Source organism: Podarcis vaucheri (assembly GCF_965113315.1).
Source record: "Podarcis vaucheri genome assembly, chromosome: 2".
Classification (NCBI taxonomy): domain Eukaryota; kingdom Metazoa; phylum Chordata; class Lepidosauria; order Squamata; family Lacertidae; genus Podarcis; species Podarcis vaucheri.
The window spans coordinates 33302897-33316453 of NC_138760.1; the positions used below are offsets into that span (position 1 = coordinate 33302897).

General features: G+C 42.4%; 1 protein-coding gene across 4 annotated transcripts in view; it reads right to left on the reverse strand.

The window, feature by feature from the left end:
* The window catches only part of BAIAP2 (BAR/IMD domain containing adaptor protein 2), a 136924-nt gene that overhangs the window by 96822 nt on the left and 26545 nt on the right, over positions 1-13557 (reverse strand). For all 4 annotated transcript variants that reach the window (XM_082212560.1, XM_082212563.1, XM_082212561.1 and 1 more), the window contains exon 2: positions 5255-5330. In XM_082212560.1, the coding sequence (XP_082068686.1) occupies positions 5255-5330 (76 nt within the window). The remainder of the gene's footprint in view (positions 1-5254; positions 5331-13557) is intronic.

Consider the following 13557-nt stretch of genomic DNA (forward strand, 5'->3'; position numbering starts at 1 on the left):
AAGAAGGGGGTTCCACTTAATCACAAGAACACATTGCATAGATTTTGTTTAACACCGCAAAACTACATGTTCTAGCAAGCGCTACTGGATTAAACTGCTTGTGTTTCATAAGGATACAGATCAAGAGACAAGAGAGCAGGAGAAAATGGAATGGCCTTTAAGATTACAGAGTTGAGATCTGCAGATAGAACGCATTTATCAAAAACCGAAGCAAACGAAACAAAGATTGCAAGAGTTAGTTCTCAAGAATGGATACCGTATTAACCCACTTCCTTGTCTTGGAGCAGCATTTCTCAGAGAGTGTGCCAGGATCCACCCAGTGGGCGTTGAGCTACTTTCAAGTGGGCCTTAGTGCCACATCCCTGTGCCTCCTAGGTGTGCCATTGCTTTTTGTTTGGACCAGCACCAGCACCAGCACCAGCACCAGCAACTACCTGCATGGTGATTAAGGGTGACTGGGGGAAGAGCAGTTTGGAGCAGGCACTCTTCTTGAGTGCCTCTCAATGCCAAATTCACAGCCTCTGCAACAAGAACATTACTAAACCAACCATAATTTCCTTTTATTTACTTTAAAATTTGCACTCTGTGTTTCAGTCTTCAGCGAGTTTATTTCTCTTAAAATGCAAGACATATCAGATAATAATATCTATTTGCACTTATCAGAATAGCTTTCAGCAGCATTTATTATATTATTTATTTGGTCATTTTGTTTTAAGTCTCCCCACACCATGGTTCTCTCGGCAACATACAAACAACAATTTAAACCATTAAATCCTTATAATGCCATTTAGTACAACCCTTAAAAAAAGAAGAAGAAGAAAAAGGCAAAGCACAAACTAGAACCAGATAGGGAGTAAACTTCAGCTATAATCAAATCACAGAGAACTAAAATCACAGGTGAGCTAAAGAACACCCCAACCATATTTTTTTTTTAAGGTTAAAAGTTGGAATTTGAATCCTCCATAGCTAATATCAGGAGAGCACAGGGTGCAGAGAGGGGAGAGGGAAGTCCCACTGCGCACGTGGAAACCCTAGGCTTCTTCACATTGAAATATAAGCCACAGTTTATATGAATGTGCTATGTGGGCTAGTAAATGCTGCTATATTGCTCCTGTTTTACTCTGACCTCTCTGGAGCCCGGAGAAAGAAGCCTCAAGATTTAGCTTAGCGTTATGTATGAACTACTTCTTGTGGTCTGTTTCTCTCAAACCATGAGTGGTAAGCCAAGAACAAAACTTGGGTTCTGCTCATGCTTTGTTTGGAGAGAAACGAGCCACAAGTGCTGGTTTGCATGCAACACTGAGTCAAGACTCATGGTTTGTTGTTCCCGTCTCCAAGCAGAGCAGAGCAAAATGGGAACAATTCAGCAGTATGTACTAGCATGATGCTTAATCATGGTAAGCTAAAAACCACAGTTTACCATGACACGTGATGTGAACCAGCCCATTATGTGTTGGGCACACAAATCCTACCCTTACAAATATGTTATTTTGGGGGGTGGGTGGGTATATGTAACACTTTTATGTTAACCCAAACCAACAGGGCCACTATGGAGTTACTTTTCATTCATTCCATGGTGTGTAACACTTGGGCTATATTTCAAAGTATTTTATACAGTGCTGTAAAATCAGCTATGGGCCATGACTCCCTGATGAAAACCACTACACTTCAAATTCTGTCAGCGTTCTTTAGGTAACATTTTGATCTCCTTTTAACAACTTTTCAGGGTCAACCTCAAGATAATTAAATGCATATCAAGAGGTTGGTGGGGTTCTTCTTAATATAAGCTTCCATTTTAGCAGAAAGATTGCCAGAGCATGATTCCGACCAGGGCTTCATTCATTCAGCTTCTTGTGAATGCTAGGACACAGCCTTGAAACCCGTGAAATGGTAATAAGAGAAGGGAGTGCAACCCTTGAGAATGTGTGGAGTTTGGCTCTTTACTGAGTAGCACTGGATTTCAAAAGCAGGCTAAAGACACCTAGTACCTCTTTTTTTCCTTGAGAAGCCACTGGAGACTGCAGATCAGTCCAAAGCGTGTGCAAGGCATGTGCAAAGCAGTTCCATGTGGTACAGCATAGGCGCCAACTCCCTGGGACCCTGGGTGCCTGAGTACCCACAAAATTCCCCCTCTGAAGGGGCCAGGCACCCACAAATTTTGGTGCCGGGGCCATGCATGCCCTGGGCACCCACGGTCGCAGGGCCAAGCTGGCACTCCTGTTGTACAGAATGTGCTGCAGTTGGTTTGAGAACATTTCCCTTAAGTCTCGCTCAAGTGATGCAATGCTCACAAAGCTGACTCATGAGATAGTTATTCTTTTTATTTAAGGTGGTTGGTGGTGGGGAAATCCCAGGAATGTTACTGAATTGCTGCTGCACTTAAACAAGCAGGCAGAGAGAGTAAGTGAAGTTGCCAAAGGGATCCTCAGGCCATCTAAAAGGGGGGAAAGGCTTTCAGGGAAAGCTTTACCCTAGGGCTTTATCAAGGTTCAGGTGTTAGCAACTATAAAAAAGCAAGAAGCAATTAAGTTCTGCTTGCTAGCTCAAGTCCCTGGGGGTGGGAGGGATGAAAGTAGCCTACCTGCACTACGGGACACAAAAGCTAGCAGCACAAATACATAAGAGAAATAATGTACACGGCTGACCAAACTCATTGAACAAATGACGTTGGCCGAAACATGTAGGAGATTTTCCACACCTGCCTAGGGCCAGCTGAAGCAGCTTGGGCAGGAAAGCAGGCATATTAGGAGCACGACAGCGCCTACAAATCTACTAACTTTTGGGCAAATTGCCAAGCAGAAGGTAAAACAAAACACCGTCCATGAGAAAATACCACTTCACATAACGCTCTCTGGTTTTGCCCTTAAGATTTTTTCAGTGTTCACTTAAAAACGTACAATCTGAATGTGACGGACAAGTGTTTGGAAGAATCTGTGTGTCATACAGATACACTCAGCATGCAGGTGGGATTGGCTGCAGTTCCCTGTGAAATGTAAAGGTGAAAGAAAACCTGGTGTTGTTGTTCTTTGGTTTTTGTTTGTTTGGGGGTTTTTTGCTGCCTATTGTATGATTAAAAGTGGTTCTTAATTGTGTTATTCTGTGTTGGATGTAAGAATCCTGTGACTTCTTAAAGACTCGACTGTTTGAATTAAGGCATTGGCTTTAAAGAGTCAACTTTGTAAGATGTGGTTGATGAAGCAGGATCTTGCCTACAAAAGCTCATGCCACAGTTACATTTGCATACAGATAGGCTGCTAAGTAGACACTGGAGTCAATGGGATTCAAGTGCCCTAATTATAGCCTTAGAATTCCCGATGAAGCCAATGGATCAAGTCTGCACCAACAAGTCATTATTAACTAAACTGGATGAAAGCCTTTGCCTAAAAATTGGAATTCCAATTCTTTACTCATCCTTTGGTCCCAAGCACAGGTTACATTAACTAAAATACAGTCTATAAAATAAAACCACAAAACAGATACAACTAATAACAAAATTCATGGGAAAGACAACTAAAAATTCATACTCCGCTTCCAAAGGTCAGAGTAAACAGGCATACCCAACAAAAGATGTAATGTCAGTGCCAGACTCTCACTAGGGGGTGAGAATTCCACAATTTCTGAGCTGCCACATACACCTCTGTGGATGGCAGCATTACCAACAAGTGCTCCTCCACCCATCTTGACACCCAAACTGGTGGATGTGGGAGAAGTTTCTTCAGCTATTTGGGACCCCAAGTCATTTAGAGCTTTATACATTAATGTAAACACAAATAGGCAACCAGCACAGGTGCTTCAGGTCAGGCGTGATATGATTCTTTTCAGTCATACTAGATTGCAACTGGTCCAGAATGAGGCAGACAGTCTCCAAAGAGTCTTTAAGGGCAGCCCCAAGTAGAATGTACTGCAGTAATCCAATCTGGAGGTTACCAGAGGATGAGTACAGTGGCCAAGTCCAAACAGGACTGTAGTTGGTAAACCAGTCAGAGCTGGCATTCCTAGCCACCAAGGCCAGCTGAGCCTTTGGTGACAATATTGAAGCCTGGAGTTTTTCCTGCAGATCTACTCCTTCAAGGGAAGTGCAATCCCATCCAAAACAGGCTGCATCCCCATTTTCTGTGCTCAGGAACACAACACCTCCACCTTGTTTGGATTCAATGTCAATTTCCTCATCAACACCCAGCCCATTGAGCACCAGCCTTCCGATGAGAAGGTATGGAGAGATAGAAATGGATGTCCTCCATGTGTTAATGACACCTTACTCCAGAACAGATGTTACCTCCCCAACAGCTGCATATGAATATTAAAAGAGCATGGGAGCAGAATGCACCCCTGAAGCATGACACAGTGCCCATGGCACAAAGTAATACCCCCCACTAATAGCTATTCTATGGAACAACACTCCCAAATCAAAAACAGAACCATCACAAAATGGTGCACCACCACCACCACCATTTGGAGTCTGTCCAGGAGAGTACTGAGGTCCAAATTATCAAAAGCTGCAGGCAGATGAAGAATAATTAGGAGAGTTCGACTCCCTTCATCTCTCCCCTGACACATGTCAACCACCAGGGAAACTGAAGCAGTTTTGATGAAATGGCTGGGCCTGAAGTCAGATTCAGATTGATCTGGAAACTCAGCTTCTTCCAAGCATGCTTGAAGCTCGACCACCACCTCCCTCTCAAAGTGCCTTGCCCCCCAAAGGGGACATTCGAGAGTGGTTTATAATTGTCAACCTTTTTTTTTGTTTACTCATTTGGGATTTGCTAATGTAGCTTTGAAACATACATCTATACACTGTGAAGTGTAGTGCTGGAACTTCTTTGCTATTAAAGATAGGTTTGAAGATTTTTATTATTATTATTTAGGCAATCTAAAGAGGCTATTTGAGACGGGAAGAAGGGTGGAATCACAAGTTGTGTTTATCATCTAGTTGTCAGTAAATCAGCAGCCTGTATCTGGCTCATCATTGTAAGGAAGATGTTTCATGTCACAGCTTCTTAAGCAGTGCGCCTTGTGACAGCCCTTCATGCTTCACATGTCATAGAACGATAATGCGCTTGTGTCTTAATTCAAAGAGCTGCTTTGCAGGCTGCCTTCGGCAGACGAGAGCATTTCCTGACATATTTTCTAAACTTCAAGAGCAATGCCAACCTCAGCGAATAAGATTTTGCCATTCTCTCCCCCCCCCTCCACACACCTCTGCTACCACCCGATGCCACAGCCATGACAACATGCACAATTACACTTTGCTTACCTGCCAAGGCTTTTTCATAGTTCTTTCCCATGGAAATGAAGTTCCGGAGGCTGGGGTTGAACTGCTCCATTATAGTCTACAAAGAAAGAAAAACACACAAACAAACAATGCATTAGCAATTCAAACACTCTGCCGAGAAAGTGACTAAAAGTGTTCTTGTACTCCTTGTGTACACATGTGTGAATACAAGAGAGAGGCTGAGTCACACTATACTACGAAATACAGCCTCGGAAACAGAATCTTCCCACAGACACGCAACACACGCCATGTGACAGAGACAACACAAGCCAACAAGTCAAACGACATTTTGCAAGGCAATGGATGCATTTTTACAATTCGGTCCAGGATTCTAAGTCAGCAGTTATGTACGAGAGGAATTCCAGACACCACAAAGCTCTCTCCTGTATGACTATTTTGCCAGAGCATAAACAAAATGAAGCATAAACCAGTATAAGGAAGCAGCAGCAGAAGAAGAAAATCAGAAGAAGTAGGATAAGAACAGCTGGCAATTGGGCACTAACACTTCAATCTGTAGACACAAAGCAAGGTTTGGCAGTAATAGCAAACTTAAATTTGGCCAGACTTAGAAATGTATTTATTTGTATTCGTTATATGTATTCGCCTCAGTTCTCCTACAGAACATTGTGCAGGGGACCGGCTAACATTGCTATATATTTTATACATTTAAACCATGCCTGCATGTTCCAGTCGAATACAAGGGCCCTGGATGGGCAAAGCACTGCAAGGCAGAAGCCTGCTTCTGTATTTAGCACCTCATGATGAGGAAGAATAATTGAGGAACCTTCATTTTTTCTTTTATAGTCATCACCGGCTTCCTGACAGAGATTCTTTATAGGCAATTAAAGCATTCGACTTAGCAAATTTTTAACCCGTTCTGTCTACTAGGCGGTGTCAGCATATTGGGATTTCAGATTTTAACACCTTGTTATACATGTGGAACTGTTACCATTTACTGTAAATATACGAATAATGCAATTTATTTAATTACCGTACATATTTACTCCTAGTGGATATGTAAGAGAGACAGAGAACATGTGAGAGCAAGATCAACCGCACACAGGCCCTTCTGGTTCATTTCAAAATATCCCATCCCTGAGATCTGCCTTCACATTTAAGTTTGAGCTCTTTTAAGAAAATGGTTTTTCCATCCACCAGCTTCTTTAGCTTATTTCATTCTTGTAAAAACAGACAAGGAGAAACACATTCAATACTGCTATGTTTGGCCAGGCTAGAAAATGCAGGGCAACAGTGTCTAACGAGAATTACATAGTGTGCCAAGCAGAAGAGTTCATACATTTTGGTTTAAAGGTGCCATTTAACAGTTGGAGAACTCGTTTAAGTTTAAGGATAACAATTCATACCCTCCCTTTCTGAATTAAGATGCCCTCCAGGCAAGCTGCAGAACAGTCAATAAAAGCAATAAATACAATTCAAAGTTAAGACAGCAATATACAAACAGTAATTAAAAACAGTATCAGCAGAGACACAAAGTTCTAAAAGGCTTCAGGATTCAGCTCCATGCGCCAACTACAAAGTAACAATGCATTTCATGAATGGCCAATGTGGTGCCCTCCAGATGTTGTTGAACTATAATTCCCATCATCCCTAACCAATGGCCATTAGGAGCTAATTGGAGTGGAAGTCTGGAAGGAAAACAATGTGGCTGCATTAATAATAAGGCCACTCTGCATAAAGGTCACTGCCATTCCATCATGACCAAAGACAGTTGGAGTTATGTCATGTGGTCTAACTGGAAGTACACTTTAATGTATACCTTAAGTCCTGACAAAATACCTGGGAGACAATCTAGCTCTATTCCTTCTTGCCATCAGAAGCAGGCCCAGTGCCTGAAGGCAGTAACGAGATGGATGAGGGCCAAGAAACTGAGACTGACCCCCTGGTAAGATATCAGGAGCGAGCCAGCAGTAAATCACACTGTGCAAATTGGAAATAACTCTTTATTAGCAAAACACGATTAACACAGGAGCAGCCAGGCATAATGAGTACAGTAACTCATCTCCAATAGGTCTTGCCCCAATGAAGCAGTTGCTGTGACTGAAGGTCCCTTCTCCCCATAGCTGCCTAAGTCCTCTCCTTTTCCAGGGCTTTTTCCAAGCTATCAGAAACTGTGTTTGTGCATTACCAAGCTTGTCACAGCAGGAGGGGGAGACACCTGTGATTTTTCACAAGCCTGACAAGCCAGTGTGGTGTAGTGGCTAAGAGCGGTGGACTCATAATCTGGTGAACTGGGTTCGATGCCCCGCTCCTCCACGTGCAGCTGCTGGGTGACCTTGGGCTAGTCACACTTCTCTCAGCCTCACTCACCTCACAGAGTGTTTGTTGTGGGGGAGGAAGGGAAAGGAGAATGTTAGCCGCTTTGAGACTCCTTAGGGCAGTGATAAAGCGGGATATCAAATCCAAACTCCTCCTCTTCTTCGTCTCTGCCTCTTGGCCTCCCTCATGCCACTCTCCTGCCTCAGCCTCTGACTGATTCTGGACTTCTCTCTGCCACAGACTCTCCAAGCTCACTAATCCTTGCTACCTCTTCAAGTTCTGACACTTCCTCCTTTCAGTCTTCTCCTTCTCCCTCTTTTTTGTCTCACCAAGGATGGGCAGTTCCCATGTCCAGGAAGCAGATAGATGTTCTGTTCTAAACATGGTTGCACTCCCCTTCATGGAGCAGATTTATAGTATGGAAGTGCTTCTCTGTCGCTTGATGCCTAGGTGACACAGAATGCCAGTTTCCTGCTGTAGTGCTTCCTAGAATGACCCAAGTAACCCATGTTCTGGTAGCCTCCCATTTAAATTGTAATGCACTCTACATGGAGTTACCTTGAAGACTGTTCAGAAGCTGCAAAAAGCCACCAGAGTGTTGAATGACATGGCTTATTCTAACCATAGAACCTGTTTTATGAGAGCAGCACTGGTTACCACCTGTATGGCAATAACTTGGGAACCAAATACTTGGAGCACTTCTCCATGTATCAACTTGCCTGGACCCCTCAGATTTCTAGGAGAGGCGATACATCAGGTGGTGATAATGTATGTTCTGTGGTGGCACTCTACCTGTGGAACTCCTCGTCAGAAAAACAGCTGGCATCTACATTGCATAGGTGGAAGGTGTCTGTTCACCAAGATATTTGGGCACAGTTTATCAGTGTTGCCCATTTGTAATGGAGACTGATTTCTGTTGTTCGCATGGATTCTAGGACTAGTCTTAAGTTTGTTATATTGTGTTTTAATAATTTTTGCCCATAAACTATTCTGAGGTTATTTCTTACAGAGAATGGTATAGAAATTAATTGACTGAATGCATGAGTGAATAACAGAAGCACCAAACTGGCTCAGCAGCAGGTAAGAAAAAATGGCAAACTGTTGAGCACTGTGACTATTTTTCTTTGGAGACCTCGCCTCATTGGTCTGCAGCAAAGACTTTCCAGTGCTTTTGTTCGCCAGAAAAATTAACTTTTGAAGCAGCAGCTCATTAAGTAACTTGCTCATAGATCAAAGTGCAAGAACAAAGCATGCATCCACAGCCAGGACATTTTACTTTGCTATTCTTGACCCTTAAACATGTAGACAGGATTTCTGCTAGCTAGCAAAGTAAAACATAGGTTTAGGTAGGTTTATGGACCTCATTTTTATGGTCTTAGACATATGCACCCCTAACCCTCACATGATCAAAACAAAGAATGGCAAAGTTCATTAGAAAATGCTGAAACTTGATAAACAACTGGATAAAGATCAAGCCCAAGCTCACCTAGAATTTGAACAGGCCAGATTCAAAGGCTAGCCAATAGGATTGCCATTTTATACATGATATATATTTTTTCTGTTGAGGGCACCAAGAGAGAGAGGGGGGAAACAATCCACAAAAAGAGGTTTCAAGGACAAGAAGAACTCTCACCTCCAGTTACCAAACTATGTACTTTTAGACTTCTACATAATCACCAAAGAGAATGGCTCTTTGTTAAGTGTGTCACAAGCCGTGAATGAGTCTCCTGCCTACCTTAGCTCTACCATCCAGAAAGTCATTCAATCACTTTGTAACTATGGCACCTTACAAATGAGATGAGGAATTTACTAACTGATCTTTGTAGGAAGCAGAACTAATTCTCTGCTTTCCGATTGAGAATCTAACCCCTGAACTAATGGAAATTTCATATTGCAGTAAGGAAAGCCACAGGCAGATAACAGAGGACTCGGGAAACAGCCTAGTAACAGAACAACAAGTTCACTCCATAGTTCATGGAACTTTTATATTAAGAGTCTGCGTGATCTCTAATGCATGAAATTTGTCTTCTTTTTCCTACATAGGTTGGCATCTACAATGGAGGATATTTTTCTCAATATTTTCAAAAATATTAATTTTCTACTTTGACTACATTTTTAATGGCTTAACACATTAGCTAACTGACCAGTGGCTCTCTTACAAATTAATATAAACAAGCCATCTGGGCATTTCCACAGTTACGACCCAACCAGTCACATACAAATTCTCATTTCCTATCACTTCCCTATTGTTGAAATACTATCCTAGAATATTAACATACCATGCACATGGACTCTTCAAGACTAGTAAGTAAAATGCAACAGGGGGGAAAGATGCTGGGGCAGTTTTGGCCACTCACTGGAATTCAGAACTGGCATTCACCAACACCACATCCTATCCTCAATGGGTTTTCCTTCCATGTGAACTTGCCAAGGTTTTTTTTAATCCTGATAAAAGTACTTGAGACATGAACAGAAGCCCAAGCTTACCTGGTAATGGTAGCAACAGCAAGGGTGTGAGGTGGGAAATAACCTCACCCAATGCTATCAACCATTTTACTAATATTCTAGTGTATTGTCTGTATTATTTGATGAGATCAATTCACTGGGGAGCAGTTTAGACACCTGGAAATGAATTTTCCTGGATGCGTACATTCAAAAATGCCGCTCGGAAAAGCCACAGAGAGAGAGAGAGAGCTTTTTCTCAAGTTCGTTTTGAGCTCCTTATAGAAATCACGTGTATGTTATCCACAGGAAGAGAAAGAGTTCTGGGTTCTCCCCACTACCATCACCATCTCTCAGGGGAAACAAACAACTCTTACAGAATAAGAATCTGGATTTTCACTGAAACCCAATGGCCTTTCGTAGAACTAGAACTCTTACTACTAACCCGTGTGGGAGGTGGAATGCCCAAGTACAGTGGTACCTCGGGTTAAGTACTTAATTGGTTCCGGAGGTCCGTTCTTAACCTGAAACTGTTCTTAACCTGAAGCTCCATTTTAGCTAATGGGGCCTCCCGCTGCCACTGCGCCGCTGGAGCACGATTTCTGTTCTCATCCTGAAGCAAAGTTCTTAACCCGAGATACTATTTCTGGGTTAACGGAGTCTGTAACCTGAAGTGTATGTAACCTGAAGCGTATGTAACCCAAGGTACCACTGTACAACTGAAATAAGACTGCTGTAATCCCAATCTACCTTTTACTTCTTGTTCCTGACCACCACCACCCCGTCCCAGCCATTACTGCAGAATATAGTTCTGACTGTTGCACTCCCCTAAAAGCAAGAGAGGGAGGGAAGAGTGAGACAAGACACTTCTGTCGAATAAGCTGAGTAAACATCTGCCACCTCAATTGAAGCCGGCCAAGCAACTATAAAGCTCATTTTCTGCCTGAAGCGTTTTTATCCCTCATTTCTGGATCCTGTTCTTTTGAGACCATGACCACTGTAATTTACTTCAGCAAATGCAACCCATCAACTAATGCCAAGGAGCAGCAGAGCATCTGCCATTCTGGTGTTCAAAACAGCAGGTTATTAATTTCATAACAGGCAAAAAAACTTCCTCGTGGCAACACATACTAGCTTGGAAATTTCAGTGTAGTGTACTTTGTCTGGAAGTAACATAGACAGACTTTAAAAAATGCTGGTTAGCTCAGGAATTTCCTTTAAATCCTCAGATTAGTTCTGAGCAATGGCCTTGCTCCAGTAGTTCTCTTGACAGGCTAATAAGTGAGCAGAGACATTTGTGCTGGCAAAGACGACCACCCTGATCTTCTCCTTAGGACAAGGAATAACATTCAGGGATGTTTCAAGAAAGAAGAGCCAAACTCTTAAGAAGCCAATTCCAAATTTCTTTCAACACAAACTTATTTAGCAGGTTGGGGTAGAGAGAGAAACCAAGATCCAACCCACTTGACCAGCTATCCTAGAGACCCAAACCCTGTTGCATTTTTGTACCTATGGCTTGACTAAAAACTAGGGATGGTATTCAACTAATTTTTGCTCAGGGTACACTAAGTGAAATTCATGAACATGACTAACTTAGGTCCATTAACTTCCACAGGTCTATTCTGAGTAAAACGCATGTGAACGCCACCCAAGGATTCCAGGTCCTCTGTGTGCACAATAAGAAACATGGTAGGTGGCAATAGGGCTGCAGCACTTGCAAGCAGAGGAAGAAGTGCTTGAGTAATGGGAAGAAGAAAAGTCATGTGCTGGCTGCGAGGGCAGGGGAAGAGGCCTGCTGCACCTCTTGAACCAGTTCTGATGTTCTCTGCAGGTCACCTTGTACTCAAAGCAATAAGCTGCTAATATTAGGGTTTCCATATCAGGAATGGTTACCAACAGGAACTGTGCCTTACGTTGCATGTGTGGAGAATTCAGGCTTGCAAGATACGTTGTATTTTAATAAAACCCTATTGCAGTGGTACCTTGGGTTACAGACACTTCAGGTTACAGACTCCACTAACCCAGAAACAGTACCTTGGATTAAGAACTTTGCTTCAGAATGAGAACAGAAATCGCGCCACAGCAGCGGCGGGAGGGCCCATTAGCTAAAGTGGTACCTCAGGTTAAGAACAGTTTCAGGTTAAGAACAGACCTCCAGAACGAACTGAGTTCTTTACCTGAGGTACCACTGTAATAGATTTCACTAGCTGGAGCTAGAGGCAAAATGGTTGCTCAAAGGGGTCAGACTCAGAGCATTCTACTACACTCCACAAACCATACACTCAGATAACTTACATACACAAATACTATTCTGCATCCAGAGTTGCTACAGGTCATGGATTCCAATAGTCTGATTTATACACAAAAAATGAAATTGTTAATGCATAAGGAGTTTGAGACCCTTGCTGGGTTACTGCCATTCATTCAGAGGTCAACCAGCAGCTCATCATTTACTTCCTGACTATCAGTACCTTATCAAGTGTTGTTGGGGTGCAAGTTCTCTTTTTAAAAGTTGCCATGTTTTGACCACAAAATAAATACATGTATTGTTTTTACAGCATATAATAAAGTTAACAAGCATCTAGTGTCTCAGTTTCGAAATTGTGTCTACAGTAGACCCTCAGGTTATGTTACCTTTGGGTAATGTAAATTTCGGGTTGCGGACACGGCAACCCCGGAAGTGTATACTTCCGGGTTTCACCCTGCGCGCATGCGCAGAAGCGCTCTATGGTGCCATGCGCATGCGCAGAAGCGGCGCCTCTAGATGCGGACTTTTTGGGGTACGTACGAACCCCCAGAATGAATTAAGTTTGTATCTGGAGGGTTCACTGTATTTCCAAAATTCTCTATGAAGTTTTACAAGCCCAGTCCTAATCTAGGCAACAAATGAATTATAACACTCAAGAAATGTAACACTGCAGTGCTATAATGTGCTTTATATCTACCCTAATTCTAACATTTTGCCAAGGAGCTCAGAGCAGCAAGTACGAAGTTTCCAAGAGGCATATATTAACCCCAAAATCATACAACATTGCATCCTATTAGGGGAAATTGCTTGGGGGAGGGGGAAATGTGTATAATGGGCAAAAATGTGTATGTTAAAAGAAATGCACACTAAAATGCTGACCAGTTTGCATGAGGACTGTTTTTAAAAAGCAGCAAACCAATGCAGAAATGCAGTGAACTGAACTTAACACCGGGGAGATAAGCAACAGATAGAAACTGAAATTGACAAATCATTTGTCCGTCCATCCATCATCCATGATAATTGGCCACCCTGAAGGATAGCTTCCCCATACTTGGTTCCAGCAACTTAAGGGTTCTGATGGAAATATTATCACTAACAGTAAGTTTCACACTGCCAGTCAACTCGAATGTGTCATCCAACAACTTCTACAGCATTGCATCAATTGCTCTTGTAGGAAATAAATAATATTCAAACAAGGTGCTTTGTGGTTTATCTCCCATAATTATATAAGGCACTTAACTATGACACATCACAAAGAAGAAAACCTGTACATCATCTGTGAATCATGTGTAGGAAATGAAGGGAAGGGAAATTAGTG